Here is a 24,053-nt window from a genome sequence, read left to right as displayed (position 1 = left end):
ATTTTAGCTCAAAGTCACTGTTCTAGACAGGACAGAGCAAAACAGGCTTGTAAATTCAGTAAAGTTTGGAAATTCGGCAAAATTCGTAGAAATAGAATCAGCCTTTGAAATTCGTAACACAAACAAAACAAACAGAACTAAATTTAGAGTTTTGAGCATCAAGATATAACAGTTCAAAGTTGGCTAAATCTTGCAAACTGATCAGTGAATTTCCAGATTTGAAGAGCAATCTTTGGGGCATTCTTTGGATATCAAAATGGTATTGAAATTATACCAAATTTGGTACACTTAAACTTCCATATGTGGACTATCTCTCTATCAAATTATAGGTAAAAACTCATGTGGGAAAGCAGTTAACAAAATGACTAAAGTTCGTGAAATTTTCAAAGCAAATCTGCCAACCCACTCTTTCTTTCTTTCCAAAGGTTTTTGTCCAATGAAATCAATCCCAATTCACTCCATTTTTGAAACCAAGGTTCCAAAAACATTTCATAAGCATTTGATGGTAAAATGACATTAAAAGTTTCAAAATATAACCTCCCAAAAGAGGTTTGACCATTCGGCCAACAAGGAAGGAAAAACTTCCAGTTTCCCAACTTTGTCGCGTTTTCGAAATCAAGTCATATCTAACTCTATAGAAACTCAAATTGAGAATGGTTGGTGGCGTTGGAAACTAGGTTCAACTTGTTACAATTTATCAGAAGACATCATTCCGAAAATCTTTCCACAAGTGGGACAAAATCAAGCCACAAGATGCACCTTCCAGTTTCATTTGTATAAACAGTCAAAACCGAACTGCCAAATTTACCGACTCACTGCAGTTCACTCAAAATGAACCAGTAGGAGATTTTTATACCATTGGAAAGCTACGAATGTCTAGTTTTGAATTCCGTAAACAGTACTCAATTCCGACTTTTGTATAGAGAGTTACGTTCGAACAAAGAACACTATCCGAGAACCCCTGCTATACATTTTTCTAGATTTGAATCTTGCCAAAGCTCAAGTTTTGTGCAACCAAATGAAACGATTTTTGAAAGGCACTTTGTACACACAATATACAAAATATATCCATCAATTTCACAGTCAACGAAGCATCAAAATTTTGAAATAAAAACTGAACAACATGGACAGAATTTTCAGCCAGCATGCATGCATCTTCCTCTAGCTTTCTTTTTCAACTTTTCAACTCACACTGCATCATATCTCATCAAAGCAAGTAACAAACAAGCAATTAAACACACAATAATCCTCAAGGCAGCTACCTATAAGGCCTCCTCAAGTCCATTACCTAATGTCAAGGTTCTTGTGAACCCATCAACAACCCAACAACTATCTTGCCATCACTAACTAACTACTAACTTACTACAATGAATTGAAGAGGAAAAGTTGAAGGATTCTTGGGGTGGTTACCTTGCTGCCAAAAGAAGATTAAACACTAGGTTTTTGAGCTCTTAAATCACCAAGTTTCTTCCTTGACCAAGTCCTCTTCCAAGCTAGAATGAAGACCCAAGACAAGAAGCAATTTTTGGAGAGCTTTGTGGAGCAAAAATGGAAGACTAGAAGCTAAAAATTTTGAGAGAAATGGGAAGGGGGATGGCCGGCCAAAGTGTAGAGGAGAAGGAAGAGTGTTTGTGTGGTAGTTGGGTGACTTGATTGAGTGACAAGAGAAATGACATAAAGGTGGTCTTGGCCCCAAAAGTCAACGATTGATTAGTGAGCCATTAGTGCTCCAAATTGAGTTTAACTTAACTTACTCACATCTAATCCCTCAATTAACTTTTCTTAGTCTACTATTGATCATTCTTAATTCTCCAAGATTATTGCACTCTCGAACCGAATTTACCTCGAAAAACGTGTGTTCACTATTTCTCACTAAACGAGCTGTAGAAAAATTAAATTTTTGAACGGAACGTTTTAAAAATATAAATGAGACATTGTTGCATACAAATGGATTTAAAATGAATGAAATAAATTATTTGGAGTAAACAGGTGAATAAATAATTAAATGAGCCAGTAAAATGAAATAAAAGTAAGTAAAATAAAAATTCGGGTCCTCATAGAACTGGCCCGAGCCTGGCGAACCTCTTGATATGTAGATTTTAATGAGAACACTCCAGACTTCGACGGCATCCAAACGGTCTCGTCCCTGCAGCCCGCCCTCGACACAGGCATTCGTCCCACTAGATTGACCACATCTGGTGGAAATTCTTTAGCCAGTCGCTGCCCATCCCATCTACCATCTCGTATGAAGTCTTCAAAGGAAAGACTCGGAACACTGGACCTCTTCAGAAACAGAGCACCATTCCCCAACCAATTATCATACCAAAAACTACACGCCCCCTCATGTACCATCCACAACATCGATAGCTCAACCTACTGGCTAACATTTAGCATTCATTTCCAAGTTGCTGAATCATACAGCCTGATGTCCGCCTGGCATGGATGAATTCCACTACAGTACTTCGTTCTCATAAAAGCCGCCCAGAGTGACGGGTTGATGCGAAAGTCCCACCAAAGTTTACACGAGAATGTCGTGTAGACATCCCTTAGTCTTCGAACACCAATACCTCCCTCCACCACTGGATAACACAGCTGAGACCACCAAATCCAGTGGTATTTGGTGATTTCTTCTGAAGACACCCATAAAAACCTGGAACACATCTTTTCTTCCACATGAAATACATCAGCTGGCACCACCGCAGTAGACAGTAGGTGAGTCGGAATGGACGAGAGAACGTGCTTAATTAACACCATTCTACCCCCTAGCGAGAGTAGTTTCGACCTCCACGACAAAATTCTCCCTGTAAGAGTTTGACATAGACCCCCAAAAAAGGAGGATTTACACCTCCCAATATATAGTGGAAAACCCAAGTATCGAACCGGTAACTTCTGTCTAGAAAAACCCATGATGCGCTCGATCACCCTACAACGACTCAAAGTGGTTGATGGGTGCACCAAATAACCACACTTCTGGGTGTTCACCAATTGTCCCGACGACCTTTGATACAACTCCAGCACAGCCATAATGTCCTTAAGCGACCTCGCTGAACCATTGGCGAAAATAATCAAATCGTTGGCAAAAGCTAAATGAGTCACATGTGTCGCGCCCCACTTTTTGAGTTGGTGTGAATGTAGTGTGTGGGATATGTATGTGAACGTGTGTGAAAATGAAAATAAAAGGCCGTGGGACTTGAAAATGCGACGATTTGGCCAAACAAAGTTCAAAAAGGGTTGTTTGAATGAAAAATGGAGTCGCCACTTGGTATAGAGTTAGGGTGTACCAAGTCACCCAAAAAGTGATTTTTGGAAAAAAGTAAAACAAACCCTTTTTAAAGAACTTTTTAGGTCTACGTAACCAAAGAAAGGGATCGGGGGTCACATTTGATAAGGGAGAAGGCAAAGGCAAAGCCTAAGGCACTCCCTTACCCTAGCCAAAGCTAGTTGCGTGACTTAGCCCTTCTTTTCCCAATTTTTCTACCCAAAGTATGTGTTGCATGTTGGATGTGACTAATAGATATGAAAAAAATGCAATCCTAAGTCTAAAATGTCTCGTATGAGATTTTTTGGTCCCAATCACATGAATTGTGATGGCCAATAAGGAAAACTCTCATAGAGGTCACGGGTAATGCAAATGAAGACCCAAATATGAGTGCAAGTGTGAAAATGTGAGAAGTATGCAAAATAAAATAAAACTACAAATGTAAGTGCAAGTGTGCAAATGTAAGAAAAGTGCATGTGTGCAAATTGAGAAAATGAAGGTGCTTGTGTGCAAGTGGATGAAAATATGGTACAATAGTAGTAGATGCATATAAGTGCAATTGGGTGCAATTTGTGAGGTAGAAAATAAATGAGTGATAGGGAAAGAAGAGAAATGTGAACATGGCATGTGGAGTGAGAAAATGTGGATAAAGAAAGTGAGGAAGTGATATGATAAAAATGAGAGTGTATGAACCTCGGGGAATGCATCAAGTCGGGTACGGGAATGACTCCTAATTTCACGACTTTAATTTTTCCTTTGATTAGAAGGAAGAACTAGCGTGCTAAGGCTATTTTGTAGCCACACTCGCTCGTTTCCCTTACCAAAAGGGGACTCTCAGGCAAATGTACCCTATACCTAGCATGAGGATGCAAAAACCTAAAATGAAGGGGAAAGGGTTGGAGGGGCATGCCAAATGCTAAGAAAAAGCTAAGAAAAATGCATGAAATGTAGTGAAACATACAAAAAATGCACTAGCGAGAGGGAGGTCCCTAAGGGTCTAGCATTGGACTAGCCCATATCTATGAATTCCTACTAGCATTGGACTAGTGGAAAATCGAGGACAAAGGCCACAACTAGCGTTGGACTAGTGTGGTGACGTGCATTCGTCCATCACATTCATCTATGACTATAGAAAGCAAGTAGACATGCCAATCACCTATAAACACGTAGCACATAACACTTAGCATGCTCGACTAAATGCAAGAGCCTAATAAAGCAAATTAACACGTAGCAACAAAAGCAAGCAATTGATCTAATGAACCTATTACATTTGCTAACTAAAACAAAAGGGGAAGGGGAAAAATGGACAAAAATGCTCTCCAAGCCTTATCTATTACAAGCCAAGAGGTGTACACATACCCCATAAAGAATAACTTAAATAAAAAGCAAAAGTAAAATGAAATAAATGAAAGGTATTAAGGAAAGGCAAGGGAAGCAAGTAGACATGCAATTTTCACTTAGCACGTTGGAACACATATGAGAAATGAAAATTAAGGAGATAGAGATAGAGGTTACCTCCCTTGCAATTGGGCCCCAATGAATTGAAATCACTTATTTGCCCTCAAAAATACAAAGAAAAGGTCAAGGTACCAATTTATTTGGGAAAATTAAAGAGAGTAGGTAAACACAAGCTCACTTGATCATAAAGCCCCTAAAGTCATGACTTAAGTGCAATTTAAACAAAGCATGGTAGCTAATTGAAGCAAACAAACAATGACGTTGCAAAAATTAAAGCTGCCAAGGACCATATTGATGAAATTATTCAATTGATTGGGTCCTAGTAGCATTAAGGACAAGTCAAGGGGTTGATTTGCAATTTTTAGAAATTATTTCTTCATGCAAAGCATGCAATCCACGAAGAGAAAAAGAAAACAAGCTTCTGCAACGTTTTGGCTATGGAGTTTTTACAATTTCTGCTATGATTCATTACCCACCAAACACATCACCAACAAACATCAACAACCACAAGACATCACCCCTAATCATCAACCAATTCGAGTGACACTTTCATTACAAGACTAAAACAGAAAATCTGGATTGGTGACTACCAGAGATACAAGAAATATCAGCCAAAGAAAGGAATAAGGCGCTGCAATTTTCCAGTTACCCTTAGCTATGCTTTGGGGGGTTCATCAGATGTAAAACACGGCCAAATTTCCAACCAAACAGCAAAGTTATGATCTCAAACATCAAACCAGAAATGATTTGACAGTTCATGCATCTGGTTAGGGACTTATGGAACCAGCATAGACAACATGAGGTGAGCAAACATGAACGCAAAACAGCAACTGTTCTTCATACACTGGGTTATTTGGTGCAAGGCGCAAGTGTGTAAGAAAAATCTGAACCAGGCATTAGGCTTTGATCTTAAGCAGCGAAAAACACAGAAGTTCAATCATCTAAACGTGCGAGCTTTTGGCAAGAAATTTTCTGCAATTTTCTGGTTTCATTACCAAACAAACAAGTCATGCAAAATCATCTTCTAAAATAGCAAAATGTATAACCTTTACTTGAATCTAACATCAGAATTTGCACAAACACAAAAGGAACCACAACCAGAGAGTCATCAAAAATCGACATGAGATAAGAGCCAGAGAACATGTCCATCAAACCAAAAGCAAAAACCTCACGGAAATCCTACATTTCAGTCTCGGATTCTCATAAAGAAATTGTATTAATACCCAAGGAAGAGCTTAAGGTTACCTTGAACCATTTTCAAAGTAGAATGATCATGGAAACCCTCCAAGAGGTCGCACTGATTCCAGAAATGAAGTTGCACACTTCGTTGCCGATGTTCCAAGGTTGATGAAGACACCAGTTTGTGACCAGATTTGATGAGCTTCCCGCGGTGTTTTCTTCCAGATGTCTGAACCAAAACTATTCCTTTTCCTTTGTAGATTGAGCAGATTTTAAAATTTTCTTAAAGGAATCAAAGATCGGAAAGATATGAGAGCTCCAAGATGGCCGACAATCAGCCTTTGTCGAGAGAAAAATTGCAGCTTTTCCCTTTTCCTTTCTTTCGGATCTTTTCTCTTTCTCTCTATCTTTCTTCTCCCCGGCAGCCTTTTTTTTTTTTTTTTTGATTTGGTCTGAAGCCCTCTTCACCTCCCTCGCTCAAACAGCCGTCAAAAACCTCCTCCTAGCCGCCCACTCTCTTCTCGGTTTTCCTTTTTCCCTAGCCGTCCTCCTTCTCCTTTTTTTTTTTGCCCTCCTTGCTCTCCAAGCCAGTCCGTAGCTTCCTTGGGTTTCTTTTCTATGCCTCAGCTCTCTCTATCTCTCGCTCGTCTGCGGCTCTCTCTTTTTTCCTCTCCCCGTTGTCTCCAGATTTTCTCTCAGCTTTTCTACTCAATCCTCCGCAAAGCTGCCTTCTTTTTTCTAGAACCCAGTCACTCCTCCCCTTTTTTTCTTCCCTCTCGGCCGTCAGATATTTCCTCCCTCGTTCTGGTTTTTTCTCTGGTTTTCTACCCTCAACTTTTTCACTCAGCCGTCAACTCTTTCTTCCTCTCCTGCCCTAGTTCTCTCTCGCTCTCTCTTATCTCTCGGCCTCCTGTCTTTTCTAGCCGTCAACCTTTCTCTCGCCCACTTCAGCTTTTTTTCCAAAAGGCTAGCCGCGAGTCCCCTTTCCTCTCCTTGGCTGTGGTTTATTTTCAGCTTTTATATCAAGTTCACAACCCTAAAACCCTGCTCTCAATGGCCAGCAATCAATCTCCTCTCAAAACCTTTTTCTTGGCCATCCGATGGCCTGTGCGACTGTCCTTGCAAGCTGCGTTTCCGCAACTTGCATGTAAAATATATATATATTTTTTAAAAGTTTAACAAAATTGATAATAATAAAAATAAGTAACAAAAATAACAATTTAAGTAAATCATTTAACAATAATTTAAATCATTTTTCATTTTCATCATTTTTCTCTTTTTTTTTCTTTCAAGAAAACATTGAATTTAAAAAAAACAACTAAATCATATTTTTTGAATGCCTTTCTTTTCCTTTTCTTTTTTCCTCTTTTTTCTTTCCGAGAAATTGTATGCTAAAATTTACAAATAAAAATAATAATATAAAAACTAAAAGACTAAAAACTAAAAGTGAATAAAACTAGCACGACAAATAAAAATTAAATAGTAAATGAAATTTCACTGAAAATTTGGTGTCTACAACATGTGGACATCCCCGGGGAACGCTGAAACCTACGTAGCCATTCTGGGAGGTAAGGCTATTCAAACCCCTTGACAGTACCTCTGCCCCAATAACTAATGTTTTGAAAACCGGACCGGACCGGCCGGTTCGACCGGTTGAACCGCGAACCGGCCATGGCACCGGTCCGGTTCAATGACATTGTTGACTTTGCTAGAAAACCGGTCAAAGACCGGTTGAACCGTGAAAACCGCCGAACCGGATTGAACCGGCGATTTTCCGGTTTTCAGTTTTCCCTCTTTTTTTTTTTTTTTTTTTTAAGTTTTGCAAAATGCAGCGATCAAGATTCGAACCCAAGACCTTTGTAATAAAAAACCAATGTATTAACCATTGCACCATCACATCTTATTAGTTTTTTTTGATAACTTATTTATATAAAGCAAACACTCATATTTCTTTTTTCCATTTTTCTTACAAAATCTCATCCCCTCATGGCTCTTTCTTTTTAATTTTCAACTCTCTCTCTCTCTCTCTATCCTCTTTTCTTTTGTCACTCCCTTTTTAATCAAACCTCTTTATTTTTAATTTATTGATGTTTTCTGCCATCTTTTAATTTTGTTTTTGTCCATTAAATTGAAAAAAGTTAAAAAAGAATTTTTTTTAACCCAAATTATTTAATGCCACAACCACTCACTTTTATCTTATTTTTTGTTTCTTATCAAGTTTACATTTCTATTTTCGATTTTCTTGACTTCCTTCGAACTCCAAATTTTCTTTTTTAAATTGCAATCTCTAAATCCCAAAACGTAAATTAAAATTTAAGTTCATAATATCTAAATTCTCAGAGACATGAATTTTGTATAATTTCAAAATATTGTGATATTTTGGGGTTGGATTTAGATATAATTGAAATTGAGATGGAATTTATTTGTTTTAACTTATAATTTAAAAAATTTATTTTTAAAAATCCAAGTTATTAAAAAATAGTAAACTTTTCATCATATAAAATATTAAATTAGTCCATTACATGTCTTATTTTGTACATATATATATTCATATAAATTATTTTTTTAAAAATTCATTGAACCGAGGTTGAACCGGTCCGACCGATTGAACCTCGACCCTTTCACTTCACCGGTTCAATTAACGGTCCGATTTTTAAAACATTGCCAATAACAAATAGCGTTGGTGATAGAGGATCACCCTGCCGAAGACCTCTGCTCGATTTAAAGAACCCATACGATGCACCATTAATGATGACGGAGAACCAAACATTAGATACTAGCCTCCACACCATATCAATAAAACGCTCCCCAAAGCCAAATTTGCGTAGCACATTCAACAGGAAACACCAAGAAACCCGATCATAAGCATTGGACATGTCCAATTTTAAAGCTATATTCCCCCCTCTGGCCTTCTTACCCATCCCCATCATAATTTCCTGAGCAAGCAAATAATTTTCAGTGATATTCCTGCCTTTCACGAAACCCGTCTGCTTGGGGGATATAAGCCTCGGCAATATGGTGGCCAACCTAGTGGCCAAAATTCTGGATAAGACTTTGTTAAAAAAGTTACATAGACAAATTGGCCGAAACTGAGAAAAATCCTGGGGGTTAGTCACATTTGGGATCAATACTATAGATGTAGATGTAATAAATCACGGCAACTCTATTGTAGACACCAAATTTTTAATTTAGCTTTATTTATTGTTATTTTTTTTGATTAAATGTTAATTATTATCCTTTTTCTTTTGCTTATTAATCTCATAATTTTATTTTAAGACATTTTTAGCATTAAAATTTGTCGGGAAAGAAAATTATTCGTTTATTATTAAAAAAAAAAGAAGAGAAAAGGGGGGACGAAGCATGCGCGCTGCTTCTTATTAGCATCGTACCAGCAAAAAACAAAGCAACAGAATTGCAGCTGCATTTTTCTAGCTATTTTCCCAAATTTTCCTTGGTTTTTTTTTTAGCTCCATTCGATCATGTTAGTACTACTACACCTGGCTTTAATCCCTATACTAAGAGAGTCATAGGACAAGAGCTAATCTAATGGTTTATCAATCATCCTAAGGGCAAATTATCCATTTGGCCCTTGAACTTTTTGTCTAGGTAAAATTAAGCCCCTTAACTATTTTTGGTCAACTTTGAGCCCTCAAACTTGTAAAATTGGGAACCCGTGACACTTTTAGCTAGTTTATCTAGTTTTGCAACCGAAAAGCCAATTCACACGAATGCCAGTGTGTTTTGAAGAAGGGCATTTTTGTCTGCATCTTCTAAGCAAAAAGGGAACAACTCCTCCTTCTTCCCTCCATTTTCCAAACCCACAACCGTATCACTGTTGTATGTTGGATTAGTGTAAAAGTGTGGTTGATTAGTGTAAAAGGACTCATGTAAGCAATAGTGCCGACAGAGGAATTGCAGGGATCCATAGTCTGGGCTAGGATTCTGGAGATGCCGAAGTCGGCGATTTTAACGGCCTTCTTGGAGTTGATGAGGAGATTGGAGGGTTTAATATCCTGGTGAACGATCTTACGCTTGTGGAGATAGGACAAGCCGGAGAGAATCTGGCGCGTGAGATCAGAAAGGGAGGGCTCATGGGGGATGTGGATCCCCGCGAGGGAGCCCTTGTCCATGTACTTGAGGAGGACTTCGATTTCACCATTGTGGTCGTTCATGTCATGGCATCTAACCACGTTGGGGTTGTCGACATTGCGGAGGATCTTGATCTCGCGGCAAATCTGGAGGCGGACGGAGTCATCGAGGTAGCCATAGATGACCTTGAGGGCGTAGAGTTTGCCGGTGGGGCGGTGGAGGACTTTGTAGACAGTGTCGCTGCTACCGCTGCCGCTGCCGATGCGATTGATCCGCTCCAGTTGGGAGAAGTTTAGGGGAGAGGAAAAGCAGGAGGAGGAGGTGGAGGTGGGCGGGAGGGGAAGGGGGACAGCTAACTTGTGGTCTCGCTAGGGAAGCAGAAGAGTAAGGTCGGGGCGCCGCCGCGAGGGTTGCGATTTGATGCGGAGGAAGAGGAAGAGGGAGGGGGTAGCCGCGGAGGAGGCGGCTGGTGGCGATGGTTGAATCGGTCGCATGATTAGCTCTCCTCTAGAGGTGTTTGGATCGATTTGACTGACCGACCGACTGATCGATAATCTAACCACCCTCCAAAACCTCTCCACCCAAAAAAAAGGAAAAACTAGCACATTATCAATCAACAAACGAACGGACGGACAAAAGAACGAACACTGCCCCCCCACCCCCAACAAAAGAACGAAGGAGGAGTTGTTTCCTTTTTGCTTAGAAAATACAGACAAAAATGCCCTTCTTTAAAACATACTGGCATTCGTGTGAATCGGTTTTCCAGTTGCAAAATCAGATAAACTGACCAAAAGGATCACGAGTGCCCAATTTTACAAGTTTGAGGGCTCAAAATTGACCAAAAATAGTTAAGGGGCTTAATTTTATCTAGACAAAAAGTTCAAGGGCCAAATGGATAATTTGCCCTCATCCTAAAGATATGAATTCAACCACCACCCTCAGATTTTAGGTTTGGGAATCAGGGTGGCTATAAAAGGGAGAGGATCACAACTGGAAAAGGCAGCAAGGGTTGAGGGATGTGGAGTGACGGCCGAGAAGAAAAAGCAAGGGAGTGACGGCTGAGAGAAAAAAGAGAGAGCAAAAGGTGACGGCTAGGTTTTGGGGAGGAACCACTGTGAGATAGAAGGAGAGAGAGACCGAGAGAACCAGAAAACTGAGAGGAAAAAGGCTGTGAGAGGAGATTGAGGGTGGTTACGGGTAGAAAGAAAACAGAGCAAGAAAAGAGTGTTTCGGCCGTGAGTTTGAGGAGGAAAAAAAGAAAGGAGAGGTTACTGAACGAAGCAAAGAAAAAGGGACCGAGGCTAGAGAGAAAAAGGTTTTTTGCCGTGAAGAGTGAAGTGAATCTGAGAGCTAGCAGTGGAGCTTTGGGGGGGAAGAGGAGAAAACCAAGAGTGGGTAAGGAGAAGAAAAGAAAGGAGGGAACCGAGGAAGAAGGGGGAGGTTACGGCTGAGAAAAAAGAGATTGAGAAGGGGTCGGCTGAAAAATAGAATAGAAAAGAGAGGGTTTCCGGCTGAAGCAAAAGAGAGGAGATTAGGAGGAAAGCTGTGGGATAGAGGAGAAACAGCAGAGAGCTTGGGCAGGAGGAAGTTTTCTGGAGGAGAAAAGGGAAAACTGCAGGGCGACCGCCGTATCAGAGGAATATCAAAGAACTTATCGTCAACATTGGCTGTGGTGGTGGCACTACCGTTGCTCTTGCTGCTCTCCTTCTACTGCCACTGACTCCATCACCATCACCACCACTACAGCCCCAAGTCACGAAGTCCCTGCTACACCACTACTGTGACGAAATTTCCTTCGCTTCATCTCACGAACCAGCCAATAGTTTAAGGAGTATCTTACGTGGTCAAATCTCACAGGCATTTCCAGGTATTCACAGCCCTTATTCCTGCTGCTTTAAAGCATTTCTTTGAAAAGATTGGACTCCATCCTATGTGTGACTGCCGAACTATTGTTGGGTTATGACTTGGCTGGGGTTATTATATAACTTTGCTCTTCAACTGATGATGTAGTCTGGGGTTTGATGAATTTGATTTACTCAGTGTTGCGATGCCATGGGGAAAGATAAGATGTACAAATAAATTGGATTAGGTTTTCCTTGGGTCATGCATGTCTATTTCTACCTGCATCCCATTGCTTTGTTTGCTACTGCCGTGCATGTTTTTGACCTGGAAATTTTGCTCACCAGAATTGGGGTAGTTGATGTTCTTGCCAGAAGGTTTGTTCGTTGTTAAAATGACATGCCATAGTTTTCTTTCCTTCTTTGGGTTGATTGTGCAATAAATCTGCATGATGAATAGCTGGAAGTTGCTAAACAATGTGAGTTTGAAATTGCAGAACCCAATGAAGAAGATGAAGCTTGCGTAAGCTTGCATGAAATATTTCTAGAAATGTCATTTCAACCCCACAAGTCTCTCTTTATGCTACTAAGGCCCATGAAAATTGCAAAATTAAACAATCTGTCCCTTTAACATGCTATTTCTTTCTTTGATATGACTTAATGTGACTTTTGGATTGGTTTTTAGTGAATTTTATGATGTTTTTGAAGGTTTAACATTTGTTAATAGAATTATGATTTATGATTTGGATTTTTAGCAAAATTTTAGGTATCTTTTTTATCTAATTGTAACAAATAGTTTTTTCATTTATTTTGTGAGAATTTTGGCTTTGGTTTGGGCTGGGTTTCACCTTGAGTCTTTAATTTATTTCCTTTTAGACCCTTAATATTTATAATAATAAGAATTGATCCCTCGAACTTCTTCAATTCTTTCAAATGGGTCTTTGTTTGTTTCAATTTGATGAATATGGGTTGTTTAGTTTATTTGAATGCTTTGAGTGATTAAATTTCGTATTTATTTCCATTTGATGTGGTTATTTGTTAATTAAAATGATGCCTTGACCTTTTCTTTGTTTTTGGAGGATTAACAAGTAATTTCATTTCATTAGGGCACCAATCCAAGAGAGATACACTCTGTGAGAACCCGTAAATTTTTTTTTTAGGTTTTATTTTATTTAATTGCACACGAATTCTCCATTTTCTTTATTAGGAAAATTTTTTAGATAATTTTATGAGTAAATATAGTTTTTAAATTATTTTTCTAGTATCGGTTAGTTTTTGAGAAATTAAGAGTGTATACCGGATGTGGGACCCGCTAGTGCAGTAAGTGCGGTAAAATTCGGCCAATTAGGTTAAGTTTTGTATATCGGGAGTAATTTACTAGGTGCTAAGAGATAATTAGAGGTTATCGAGATGGATTAGTATTGGAGAGACAAGAGGATAAGTTTAAGCTTAAAAGGTGACAAGTGTCACCATCCTATTCAATCTTGGACTTTGACCATTTAACTTTACCTTTACCATATAACAAAATTGACCCAAAAATCATTCTTATTTCAAGCTTCTTTGGCCGGCTCTCTCTAGGAATAAAAGAAAGGAAACATTCAACTCTTTTGCTCTCAATCTTGCTCAATCCTGCAATCTAACCGATTAAACTTGAGATTACTCCATAAAAACCCTTAGTTTAGTAGTAGTAAGGTTGTTGGTGAAGTGGTTTGGAAGAAAGTGGTACTAAGTTGGCTCTTTTCTTGAGGTTGCATGGTGAGTAGTTAAGGAATTCCTTCTTTGGTTTTGATAATGTGAAATTAATGACTTGTGCTAGTCATAGAGTTGGTTTTGTGTAAGATTTTGTGACTTTTTGTAGAGATTGGTGAATTTTTATAATTATTCATGATTTTTCTGATTTTATATGTTTAGTGTTGGTTAGTCATGGATTGATGGTTTATTATAGTGTAAAATGGAGTTGGTATAGGTGGGAAATGATTGGTTGTGTAAAATCGTTGGTTTGAAGCGAAAATTCCAGATTAGGGTTTCAACTAACCCTGTTCTACCTGGTACTATTTGGATAGGATGAAGGCTGAATTAGCCTTAGATTAAAACATGAAAGTTGTAGGAAATAATGTTTTACAGTTTCCTGAAAAATTTCACCCCAATCTGAGCTCGGTAGCCTGTGAAAAGATGGAAATACCCAGACTGCCATAGGTAAGAGTTTGGTGACAGTGTTGACAGTTCACCCAATCTGACCGTGACCGTTCATGCTGATGCGTACTAAATTAGATTTTGGCCAAAACATGAAAGTTGTAGTGCTGTGTTTTATCTTTCTAATGGCCCTGGAAACACCTTAATTGGACTTCAGTAACCTGAGTTATGGTCGTTTAACCAGAATACGGTTAGTTGACCTGTTTGTGCAATTCTGGTTTGGTACATTGGAATTTTGACCAAGCTACACTACGAACTGGACTGAGTGGTCTTCATAAAAATTGTATCCCTTTATCTTAGCTTCGAAACGGTATAAATTTCACCCCAATCCGATAATCCTAGGTCCAGTTGTGTCCAATACGCTAAATAACATCAAATCTACCTTTCGGGTTTCGGGCTTAAACTTCATTTCCGGACTCTCCCTAGTTTGATTTTGCACTTATACGTTCTATTTGGTCTTACTCTAGTAGTATGTGGATTCGGTTTATGACTCGTATTCGAGTCTCATTGTGTTTACTTGAATGTTTTAGGGCGTGCCGGTGACCCAAGGCGCTCATTGGACGGAAATTTGTGAAATTCCTTTTGTTTGATTGGTGAGTGTATTACTCACATACTTGTTACTTCATGGCTTCACTATACTTGAAATCTATGGATTGACTGCTTGTGTGTACTGATGAGCTTGGTTGAGTTAAGGGTGTACTTTATCACTCTTACACTCAATGGCTTATGTGACTGGCTTATGTGACTGTTACTGTATCAATTGAATGTCTTTGAACATACTTGGATTGGTGTCGTTTGGACATGTATCCAACGACTCTTACTGTTTACTCTGAGCTCAACCCAATTGGCGGTCGATTGACTCGAGCCAGCAAGGGCATGGTCGAGGAGATTGATAAGCCGTGGGAACTGTTTCTATGGAATCATTGGGTATGAGACCCTTGATTCCGGTATACTCGAGTATTACCATTGTAAACTGAATGGAGTTCGGGCCCGATAGGGGTATGTGAGGTGGATGAAAATTGGAGAAAGTGGGGTCTACGGTATTGGTTACTTCTTTAAGCGTTGACGGAGGGTCAACGGGGCGAGATCAAGTACGGCAAGCGAGGAAAAGGGCTCTTGAAAGCCGTTCGTATCCTTTTAATGAATTTAAATGTAATGTTAGTTCAGATTACTTGTTGAACGTTTGGACTGAGCAACTTTGTGCTTATGTGAACTTTACTGATCTGCATGAGTGTACCTCATTGGGCGAAAGCTCACTCCATTGCCTTTGTTTTCCTTACAGGGATGTGAATACCTTTTGGAAACTGTGAATTTGAAGCCGAGTTGAGCTAGTTTAATATACTTTTGTATAGCTCCTTGATTGTTGGAAAACCTAAATGTATTTTGTTTTAACACTATCTTTTGAGTTGTAAGTTGGGAACCTTACATGTATAAATATGATTGGCACTGTTCATGTGCGGCTCCGATATTCCATTTTCAATTCATAGTTTTTGTGTGACAGCCCCACCTTTCCCTAAGGCGAACCAAAGAGATTAGCGGACTGCCTACCCAGCTCTCGCCAGGACTAACGGTGCAGTTAAACACGATCTAAAACGTTCCACGAAAATAAAAGCGCGCTCAAACAAGTCAAAATCGCAAAATAGCCAAACGAAAATCAAAACCGTCGATGAATAGTGGGTGCCATGTCATATAACTCGGAAAAACATTTCCAAACCAAATATGACACATAAACAGGGTTAAACAGTGTTATACACATACGTTTGTAATTTACAAAACAAACGAAAGATAATTAGATCAAAATACATTTAGGATTTTTCCAACTATCGAGGAGCTTTACAAAATATATTAAAACTAGCTCAACTCGTGCTTCAAAACATCATAGTCCCCAAAAGTGGTTCCCTGTAAGGAAAATAAAATTTAATGGAGTGAGCTTACGCCCAGTGAGGTACACTCATGCATATCAGTAAAATTAACATAAGCAAATAGTTGCTCAGTCCAAACGTTCAACAAGTAATCCGAACTAGCATTACATTTAAATTCAATAAAAGGATACGGACGGCTCTCAAGAGCCCTTATCCTCGCTTGTCGTACTTGATCTCGCCCCGTAGACCCTCCGTCAACGCTTAAAGAAGTAACCAATACCGTGGACCCCACTTCCTCCACTTTCCATCCACCTCACATACCCCTATCGGGCCCGAACTCCAAACAGTGGAAAATTGGCAATATTCGAGTATACCGGAATCGAGAGTCTCATACTACAAGATTCCATATAACAGTCCCCATGGCTCGTCAATTTTCACGACCAAACCCTTGTCGGCTCGATTCAATTGACACCAGTGGGGTTCAGCTCAGTGATAACAGTAATGGCCGTTGGATACACGTCCAAATGACACCAATTCCAATATTGCATATACCATTCAAGTAACACAGTAAACAGTCATATGTAAGACATAAAGGGTGAGAGTGATCAAGTACACCCTCGCTGGAACCAATTTCAACGGTGCAAATAAGCATTCAAGGCATCAATTTCAAGTGTAACAAAGCCACATAGTAACAAGTAAGTGAGTGGTAAACTCACCAAGCAAGAAAATAAAATTTCATAAACTTCCGCCCAAAGAGCGTCTTGAATCACCGTCACGCCCTAAAACATTCAAACAAGCACAATGAGACTCGAATATGAGTCATAAACCGAATCCACATACGACCAAAAATAAGGCTCCATTAGAACATATAAATACCAAAGTAAACTAGGGAAAGTCCGGAAATGAAAGTTAAACCCTAAAGCCCAAAAATAGTTTTGACGTCGTTTAGCGTATTGGACACAACCTGCGCTACGATTATCGGATGGATGTACAATTTATACCACTTTGAAGCTAAGACAGAGGGATACAATGTTGAAGAAGGCCACTGAGTCTAGTTTGTAGTACAACTAGGTCAAAATTTCAATGTACCAAACCAGAACTGCATAAACAGGTTAGCGAACCGCATTCTGGTTAAATGACCATAACCCAGGTTACCAAAGTCTAATTCAAGTGATTCCAAAGCCATCCGAAAGCTAAGATACCAGGATATATTTCTTAATAATACATTGACAATCAAATCAGTAGTATTCCCGGTCAAACTAACCAATTACAGAAGCGGATTATCAGTTTCGGACAGAAACAGGGTAGCAGAGGTCTTTCGGTCTTTTCATAGGCTACGCTGCTCCGATTGAGCTGAAATTTTGTAGGATACTATAAAATATCATTCTATACAACTTTCATGTTTTAACCCAAGGCTAATTAGGCATATAAATAGAAGAAATAGTACCGGGCATAATGGGGTTAATTGAAACCCTAATTCCGAAATTTCCTTTCAAAGCGGAAATTTTCCGCGAATAGCCACAATTTACGCACTATAGCTTCATTCTAGACCATTTCCAACCATCATCTATGGCCACACAATATCAAACATATAAAAACAGAAAATATCATGGATAAATATAAAATTCACCAATTTCTACCCAAAAGTCAAGAAATAACACCTCAAACCATCTCTTTACCTTACATAAGCCACTAATTACACATTATTGAGAAGAAAAGAGAGGTTCCTTAGCTACTCACCTTACCAACTCAAGAAAGGAAGCACTTAGCACCTTGGTCTCCCAAACCACTTCACAACCAACCTTAATACCACTAAACTAAGAGGTTTTATGGAGGAAATCCAAGTTTAATCGGTTGAACTTGAGGATTGAGCAAGATTAGAAGCAAGAAAGTTGGGAGTTTTCTCTTCTTTTCCCCTTGAAGATAGCCGGCCAAGAAGCTTGCAAATGAGGATGATTTTTGGATAATTTTTTGATTTAATTGGTAAAGTAGTGAATAGTAGTCAAAGTCAAGAATTAACCACCAAGTGACACTTGTCACTACCATTAATGCATGGCTATCCTTTTGTCTCTCCAACTCTCATCCATTGGGTATCCTCTAATTATCTCTTAACACCTGCTAAAATAAACCCGGTATCCAACACTTAACCTAACTGATCGAATTTTACCGAACTTTCCGTACTAGCGGGTCCCACGTTCGGTATACGCTCTTAATTTCTCAAAAACTAACAGATACTAGAAAAATCATATAAAAACTATATTTACTCATAAAAATTATCTAGTAAATTTTTCTAATAAATAAAATGCAGAAAAACATAGAATAAAACCTAGAAAATAAGAACATTTACGGGGTCTCACATTTTGCTTCGTTTGAGCTCGCTAATACCTTCCGGAACGTTTTAGACTGTACATAATCGCGCTAGTAGTCCTGGCGAGAGCTGGACAGGCAGTTTGCTAACCCCTTTGGTACGCCTTAGGGGAAGGTAGGGCTGTCACAGGTGGTATCAGAGCTTAGCTTAGAAATGACCTAGGCAAGTTTGACTTTTGTTCCTTAGGACCTGTATGAGGGAAGTGCTAAGATACCGTTAAGTGTGACTATGCTTACGTTGTCTAAGTTATGAATCTTTTGCTATCCTTGTAGGCCATGGCTGGAGCAAGCGGAGAGGGTGGAGGTGAGCCACCTCAGAGGCGGCCACGAGTCATTGATTATCAGGAGAGGTCGGGAGGCCCGATCCGGCTTTGGTATACCGCTAGTCGGGCTCGTCGTTGTGACCGTTGCCGAAACCACTCCTACGTCGATCATGTGGTCGTGGCGGTGTTAGGCGAAAGGAGGAGACTTAGGCGTGCCACCGCCAGGGATCACGCGGAGCTACTTAGGCTAATGGGCATCACGAGGATGCAAGCCGACCGGATAGGGGAGCTCCGGGAGGACATAGCTATGGAGCAGGAACGCACTAACGCTCTTAGAGAGCAGTTGCAGGGGGTTAACCATCGTCTTACCAATGTCGTCCGGGAGGTTAGAGACCGTTCCGGCAGTATTATTAATAAGTGTGAAGCGCTGATCCAAGGTGTGATTGGCGCCAATGCGCAGGTGGAGGCTTCTAGTGATGGAACCTCTGATGAGGGGAGCACCCCTAGTTCTAGCCACGGGGGATAGTCGGTGGCCTCGGTAGGGAATTAGGCTAGACCGCTTTTGAACCACTTTTGATTCCATGGGAACTGTAGCTCAGGGAAAGAACCCTTAGCTAGCCATTTTTGTATGTTTGGACTAGCTTTGTATATATAACTTTTGGTGACGCCGTTTTCTCATGGACTTCCTTGTTTGTACTTGACTGACTATGTGACTTGTTTGACACTGATGTGTGATATGTGAATATGTTTTGAATGTGCACACCTTTTTGGTTCCTTATTTAAATTTATCGTTTCCTTTAATGTTGTATCTATGTTTTACCCTAGATCGACTAGACTTTATGGAAGGCACTCGTACTGGTCGAGGCCGTGGACGGGGGAGTAGGCAACCCACGTCTGAAAGGGGCACTGGGGAAACCTCGTCTGGACCAAACCCTGAACCTAGGGTTGACCCCAATGTCCAAATAGCTACTGCCATGCAGCAAATGACTGATTTGCTAGCCCAAGTGGTGCACCAACAGGGTCAAAACCCTAACCCCAATCCTGGGAATCCCGGTAATCACATGGAGAGCGAGGATAGGGCTCTTGGGAGGTTCCAGAAATTTGCCCCACCAAAGTTTATCTTTGCTGCCCTGCACTACACGGAGGAACGGCAGGTGACTTTTGCTGTCTTCCAACTGGAAGGGGTGGCCCGTTCCTGTTGGAACGTAATACGAAAAAAGTGGGACCGACAGCAAACGCCCAGGACCTGGGTGAACTTTATGCGGGAGTTCAATGCTAAATTCTTTCCTCCTCTAGTTCAGGAACGAAAGGAGGATGAATTTATCCGGCTTCGTCAAGGGACCCAGACAGTGGCCGAGTACGAGAGCCAATTCACTCGGCTGTCCAAATTTGCGCCCGAACTCATCGTGACCGAGCAACGGAGAATACAGCGATTCGTCCAGGGTCTGAACATGGAGATCCAGAAGGATCTAGCCGTAGCCCAAATTAACGCTTTTAACGATGCAGTAGAGAAGGCGCAACTAGTGGAAAGCGCCAGGCTACAGGTGAGAAACTTCCAAGCTACAAAGCGAGGGTTCCTTGGTAGTAGCTCAGGGCAGGGGGATAAGAGTACCCCTTCCAAGTTTGGACGGGGAACCAGAGGTGGAAGGCAGTCGGGAGTAGCGAGAGGGGCTCAGTCCAGAGGTGGCCAAGCTGGGCGAGGCTAAAGAAAAAATTTCCAGGGGGGCTCATTTTCTGCATCTCGCGGTCCCTGTGGGCATTGTGGGAAGTCAAACCACACAGAAGACAATTGCTGGAGGAAAGAAGGGAAATGTTTACGCTGCAGAAGCGCAGACCACCAACTCGCCACTTGCCCAGTTCTAAAGCAAGATGGAAAGGGAAGCCAACAACCGCCGAGAACCAATTCTGGACCAGCTAAGGGAGAAGGGACTAAACCCAAGGTGCCGGCTTGAGTGTACTCACTAGAGCCACAATAGGTCCCAGACTCTTCCGAGGTCGTAGAAGGTACGATCCCTGTATTTCACCGATTTGCGAAGGTCTTAGTAGATCCCGGTGCCACCCATTCCTTTGTTAACCCTAATTTCATGTGTGATATTGATATCAAACCTGCTAGTTTACCTTATGACCTAGAAATTAGTACCCCCACTGGGGACCATCGTTTGATCACTAGCATTGTTTATAAGGACTGTGAGGTTTGGGTTGGAGAGAGATAATTGCTAGGGAATTTGATAAGCTTATCCATTAAGGGGTACGATGTAATCTTGGGCATGGACTGGTTAGCCAAGTATAATGCTCAATTAGATTGTAAGAAGAAGGTGGTAGAGTTTCGCATTCCTGGGGAGGCGACCTTAAGGTTAGATATAAGGGGAAGGTTAGCCTCATCTGCCTTGATCTCGGGCACTCGGGCTAGAAAACTGCTAAGTAGAGGGGTGCAAGGGTTCTTAGCCTTTCTAATTAATACTCCCATCGATAAATTAAAGGTAGAGGATGTGCCTGTAGTAAAGGAATATCCAGATGTATTCCCGGATGAATTAGTAGCCCTACCTCCAGAGAGAGAGATAGAGTTCAAAATTGACTTGTTACCTGGAACGTTACCTATCTCAAAAACCCCGTATCGGATGGCACTTGCTGAGCTTAGGGAGTTGAAATTACAGTTACAAGACCTTTTGAAATGGGGTTTCATTCACGAGAGTGGGTCTCCCTGGGGAGCCCCTATGTTGTTTGTGAAGAAAAAAGACGGGAGTCTGCGTATGTGCATCGACTACCAGGGGCTGAACAATGTGACGGTTAAAAATAAGTATCCATTGCCCCATATTGATGAGTTATTCGACCAGTTGCAGGGAGCCGTGGTCTTCTTGAAATTAGATCTTTGACAGGGGCATTACCAATTGTTGATTAGGAAAGAATATATCCCGAAAACTGCTTTCAATTCGAGATATGGGCACTACGAATTCGCAGCCATGTCCTTCGAACTAATCAATGCCCCTGCTGCCTTCATGGATCTGATGCATAGGGTTTTTAAGCCCTACCTAGATCGATTTGTCGTTGTCTTTATTGACGACATCTTGGACTACTCCAAGACTCGTGAGGAGCATGAACAGCACCTAAGAATCGTTTTACAAACCCTAAGAGAGCATCAGTTGTATGCCAAATTTAGTAAGTGCAAGTTTTGGCTCGAGAAAATTTCTTTCTTAGGGCACGTAATTTCTCAGGAGGGGATCTCGGTTGACCCAGCAAAGGTAGAGACCCAGCAAAGGTAGAGGCCGTGACGGATTGGAAGAGGCCGGAAAATCCCACGGAGGTCCGTAGTTTCCTAGGATTGGCTGGGTACTATAAGCGTTTCATTAAAGACTTTTTCAGACTGGCCGGTCCATTAACCGATCTGACGAAGAAATATGGTCGTTTTATGTGGGATGCCAAGTGTAAAGCGAGCTTTCGAGAGCTAAAGAAAAGATTAACCATGGCACTGATTCTAGTTTTGCCAAACGGAATAAACGGTTTTACCGTTTCTACCGACGCGTCGCGGGAAGGTCTGGGGTGTGTACTGATGCAAAATCGGAATGTGATATCTTTTGCCTCTAGGAAATTGAAACCCCACGAGCAAAACTACCCAACCCATGATCTGGAGTTAGCTGCAGTTGTTTTCGCTCTGAAAAAGTGGAGACACTATCTATACGGGGTAACCTTCGAGGTTTACTCAGACCATAAGAGCCTTAGATACCTCTTCTCACAAAAGGAGTTGAATATGAGGCAGCGACGGTGGATGGAGTTCCTGGAGGACTACGACTGCACTATCAACTACCATCCCAGGAAAGCCAACGTGGTGGCGGATGCCTTAAGCCGGAAGGCTCAGGTAGCGGGGTTAATGATCAAGGAGTGGGATCTGTTGGAATCCGTTTGTGAGTGGAAGCCCTGTCTTGGGAGTCACAAGGTGGTTTTTGGTAATGTTAAAGTAATATCCACACTACTGGAGCGAGTTAAAGAAGCTCAAAAAGAGGATTCGATGGTGGGGAAATGGGGAGAGAAAGTGAAAAAAGGAGAAATATCGGATTTTAACTTCAGTCCCGATGGGGTTTTGAAATACCGAAATCGAGTAGTGGTGCCAAAAGATGACATGTTAAAGAAGGAGATTTTAGAGGAAGCTCATCGGTCCAAGTATACGATCCATCCGGGTACTAGCAAGATGTACCACGACCTAAAAGGAGCCTATTGGTGGGACAACATGAAGAAGGAAATTGCTCAATACGTGCAAAAATGTCTCATTTGCCAACAAGTTAAAGCGGAGCATCAAAAACCATCGGGCTTGTTACAACCTCTTGAGATACCCGAATAGAAGTGGGAAAACATCACAATGGATTTCATTTCAGGTTTGTCGCGAACGCAATGAGGACATGATGCCGTTTGGGTAATCGTCGATCGGTTAACCAAATCGGCCCATTTCTTGCCGGTAAGCATGAAGTATTCCATGGACAAACTGACTCAACTGTATATGGACGAGATCGTAAGGCTACATGGAGTTCCTGTGAGCATCGTTTCGGATAGAGATCCCCCGCTTTGTATCTAGGTTTTGACAGAAATGATCTGGAGACTTTGGGGACTAAGCACCACCTATCACCCTCAGACGGATGGGCAATCCGAGCGAACTATCCAGACCCTTAAGGATATGTTAAGAACTTGTATATTAGATTTTGGGGGTAGTTGGAGCCAACACATGACCTTAGTAGAATTTGCCTACAATAATAGTTACCACTCGTCGATCCAAATGGCACCTTACGAAGCGCTTTACGGGAGAAAGTGCCGGTCACCGATCTATTGGGACGAAGTCGGCGAGAGGAAGGTGCTAGATCCAACCACTATTCCCTGGATGGAGGATGCACGAGAAAAATTCAAGTTGATACAACAAAGACTCCAAACAGCTCAAAGCCGACAGAAGAGCTACGCGGACAATCGAAGAAAAGATCTGGAGTTCGAAGTTGGGGATCGTGTTTTCCTTAAGGTCACACCATTACGAAGTGTCATGGTGGGTAGAGGAAAGAAACTTGAACCGAGAAGAAACTTGAACTGAGGTTTATCGGACCTTTCAAGATTCTCCAGAGAGTTGGTAAAGTAGTGTATCGACTTGAACTACCGTCAAGTCTATCCAGAATTCACGACGTCTTCCACGTCCCGATGCTTAAGAAGTATTACCCTGATCCGTCTCATATCTTACAACCAGAGGAAGTCGAGATAGATGAATCCCTCACCTACGAAGAGAAGCCAGTACAGTTGCTTGACCGAAAGGTTAAGGAGCTGAGAAATAAACAAATTCCTTTGGTCAAGATCTTGTGGAGAAATCATGGGATAGAAGAGGCTACCTGGGAGGTGGAAGAAGAAATACAAAAGAAATGCCCAGAACTATTTGAAAGTCAAGGTGAGAAATTTCGAGGGCGAAATTCTTTTAAGGGGGAGAGAGTGTGAGAACCCGTAATTTTCTTTTTAGGTTTTATTTTATTTAATTGCACACGATTTCTCCATTTTCTTTATTAGAAAAATTTTCTAGATAATT

At 40.9% G+C, this 24,053-nt stretch overlaps 1 protein-coding gene across 1 annotated transcript; it reads left to right on the top strand.

The window, feature by feature from the left end:
- The first annotated feature begins 22,253 nt into the window (after positions 1–22,253).
- On the top strand, positions 22,254–23,167 carry LOC140009896 (uncharacterized). Its single transcript, XM_072056231.1, has 2 exons — positions 22,254–22,680; positions 23,073–23,167. Exons 1-2 carry the CDS (start codon positions 22,254–22,256, stop codon positions 23,165–23,167), a joined length of 522 nt encoding a protein of 173 aa, XP_071912332.1.
- Positions 23,168–24,053: the final 886 nt, after the last annotated feature.

The sequence above is a fragment of the Coffea arabica genome, chromosome 6e, assembly GCF_036785885.1.
Source record: "Coffea arabica cultivar ET-39 chromosome 6e, Coffea Arabica ET-39 HiFi, whole genome shotgun sequence".
Taxonomy (NCBI): Eukaryota; Viridiplantae; Streptophyta; class Magnoliopsida; order Gentianales; family Rubiaceae; genus Coffea; species Coffea arabica.
The sequence above is the reverse complement of the archived record's forward strand: the minus strand, read 5'-3'. Positions and strand labels throughout refer to the sequence as shown.

Bases quoted from the DNA above. Each gene is read 5' to 3' on its own strand.
- LOC140009896 (XM_072056231.1), top strand. From the start codon at position 22,254: ATGAGGCAGCGACGGTGGATGGAGTTCCTGGAGGACTACGACTGCACT. The intron at 22,681-23,072 runs GTACTAGCAAGA...CTTTGTATCTAG, and splicing joins CAAGTATACGATCCATCCGG to GTTTTGACAGAAATGATCTG.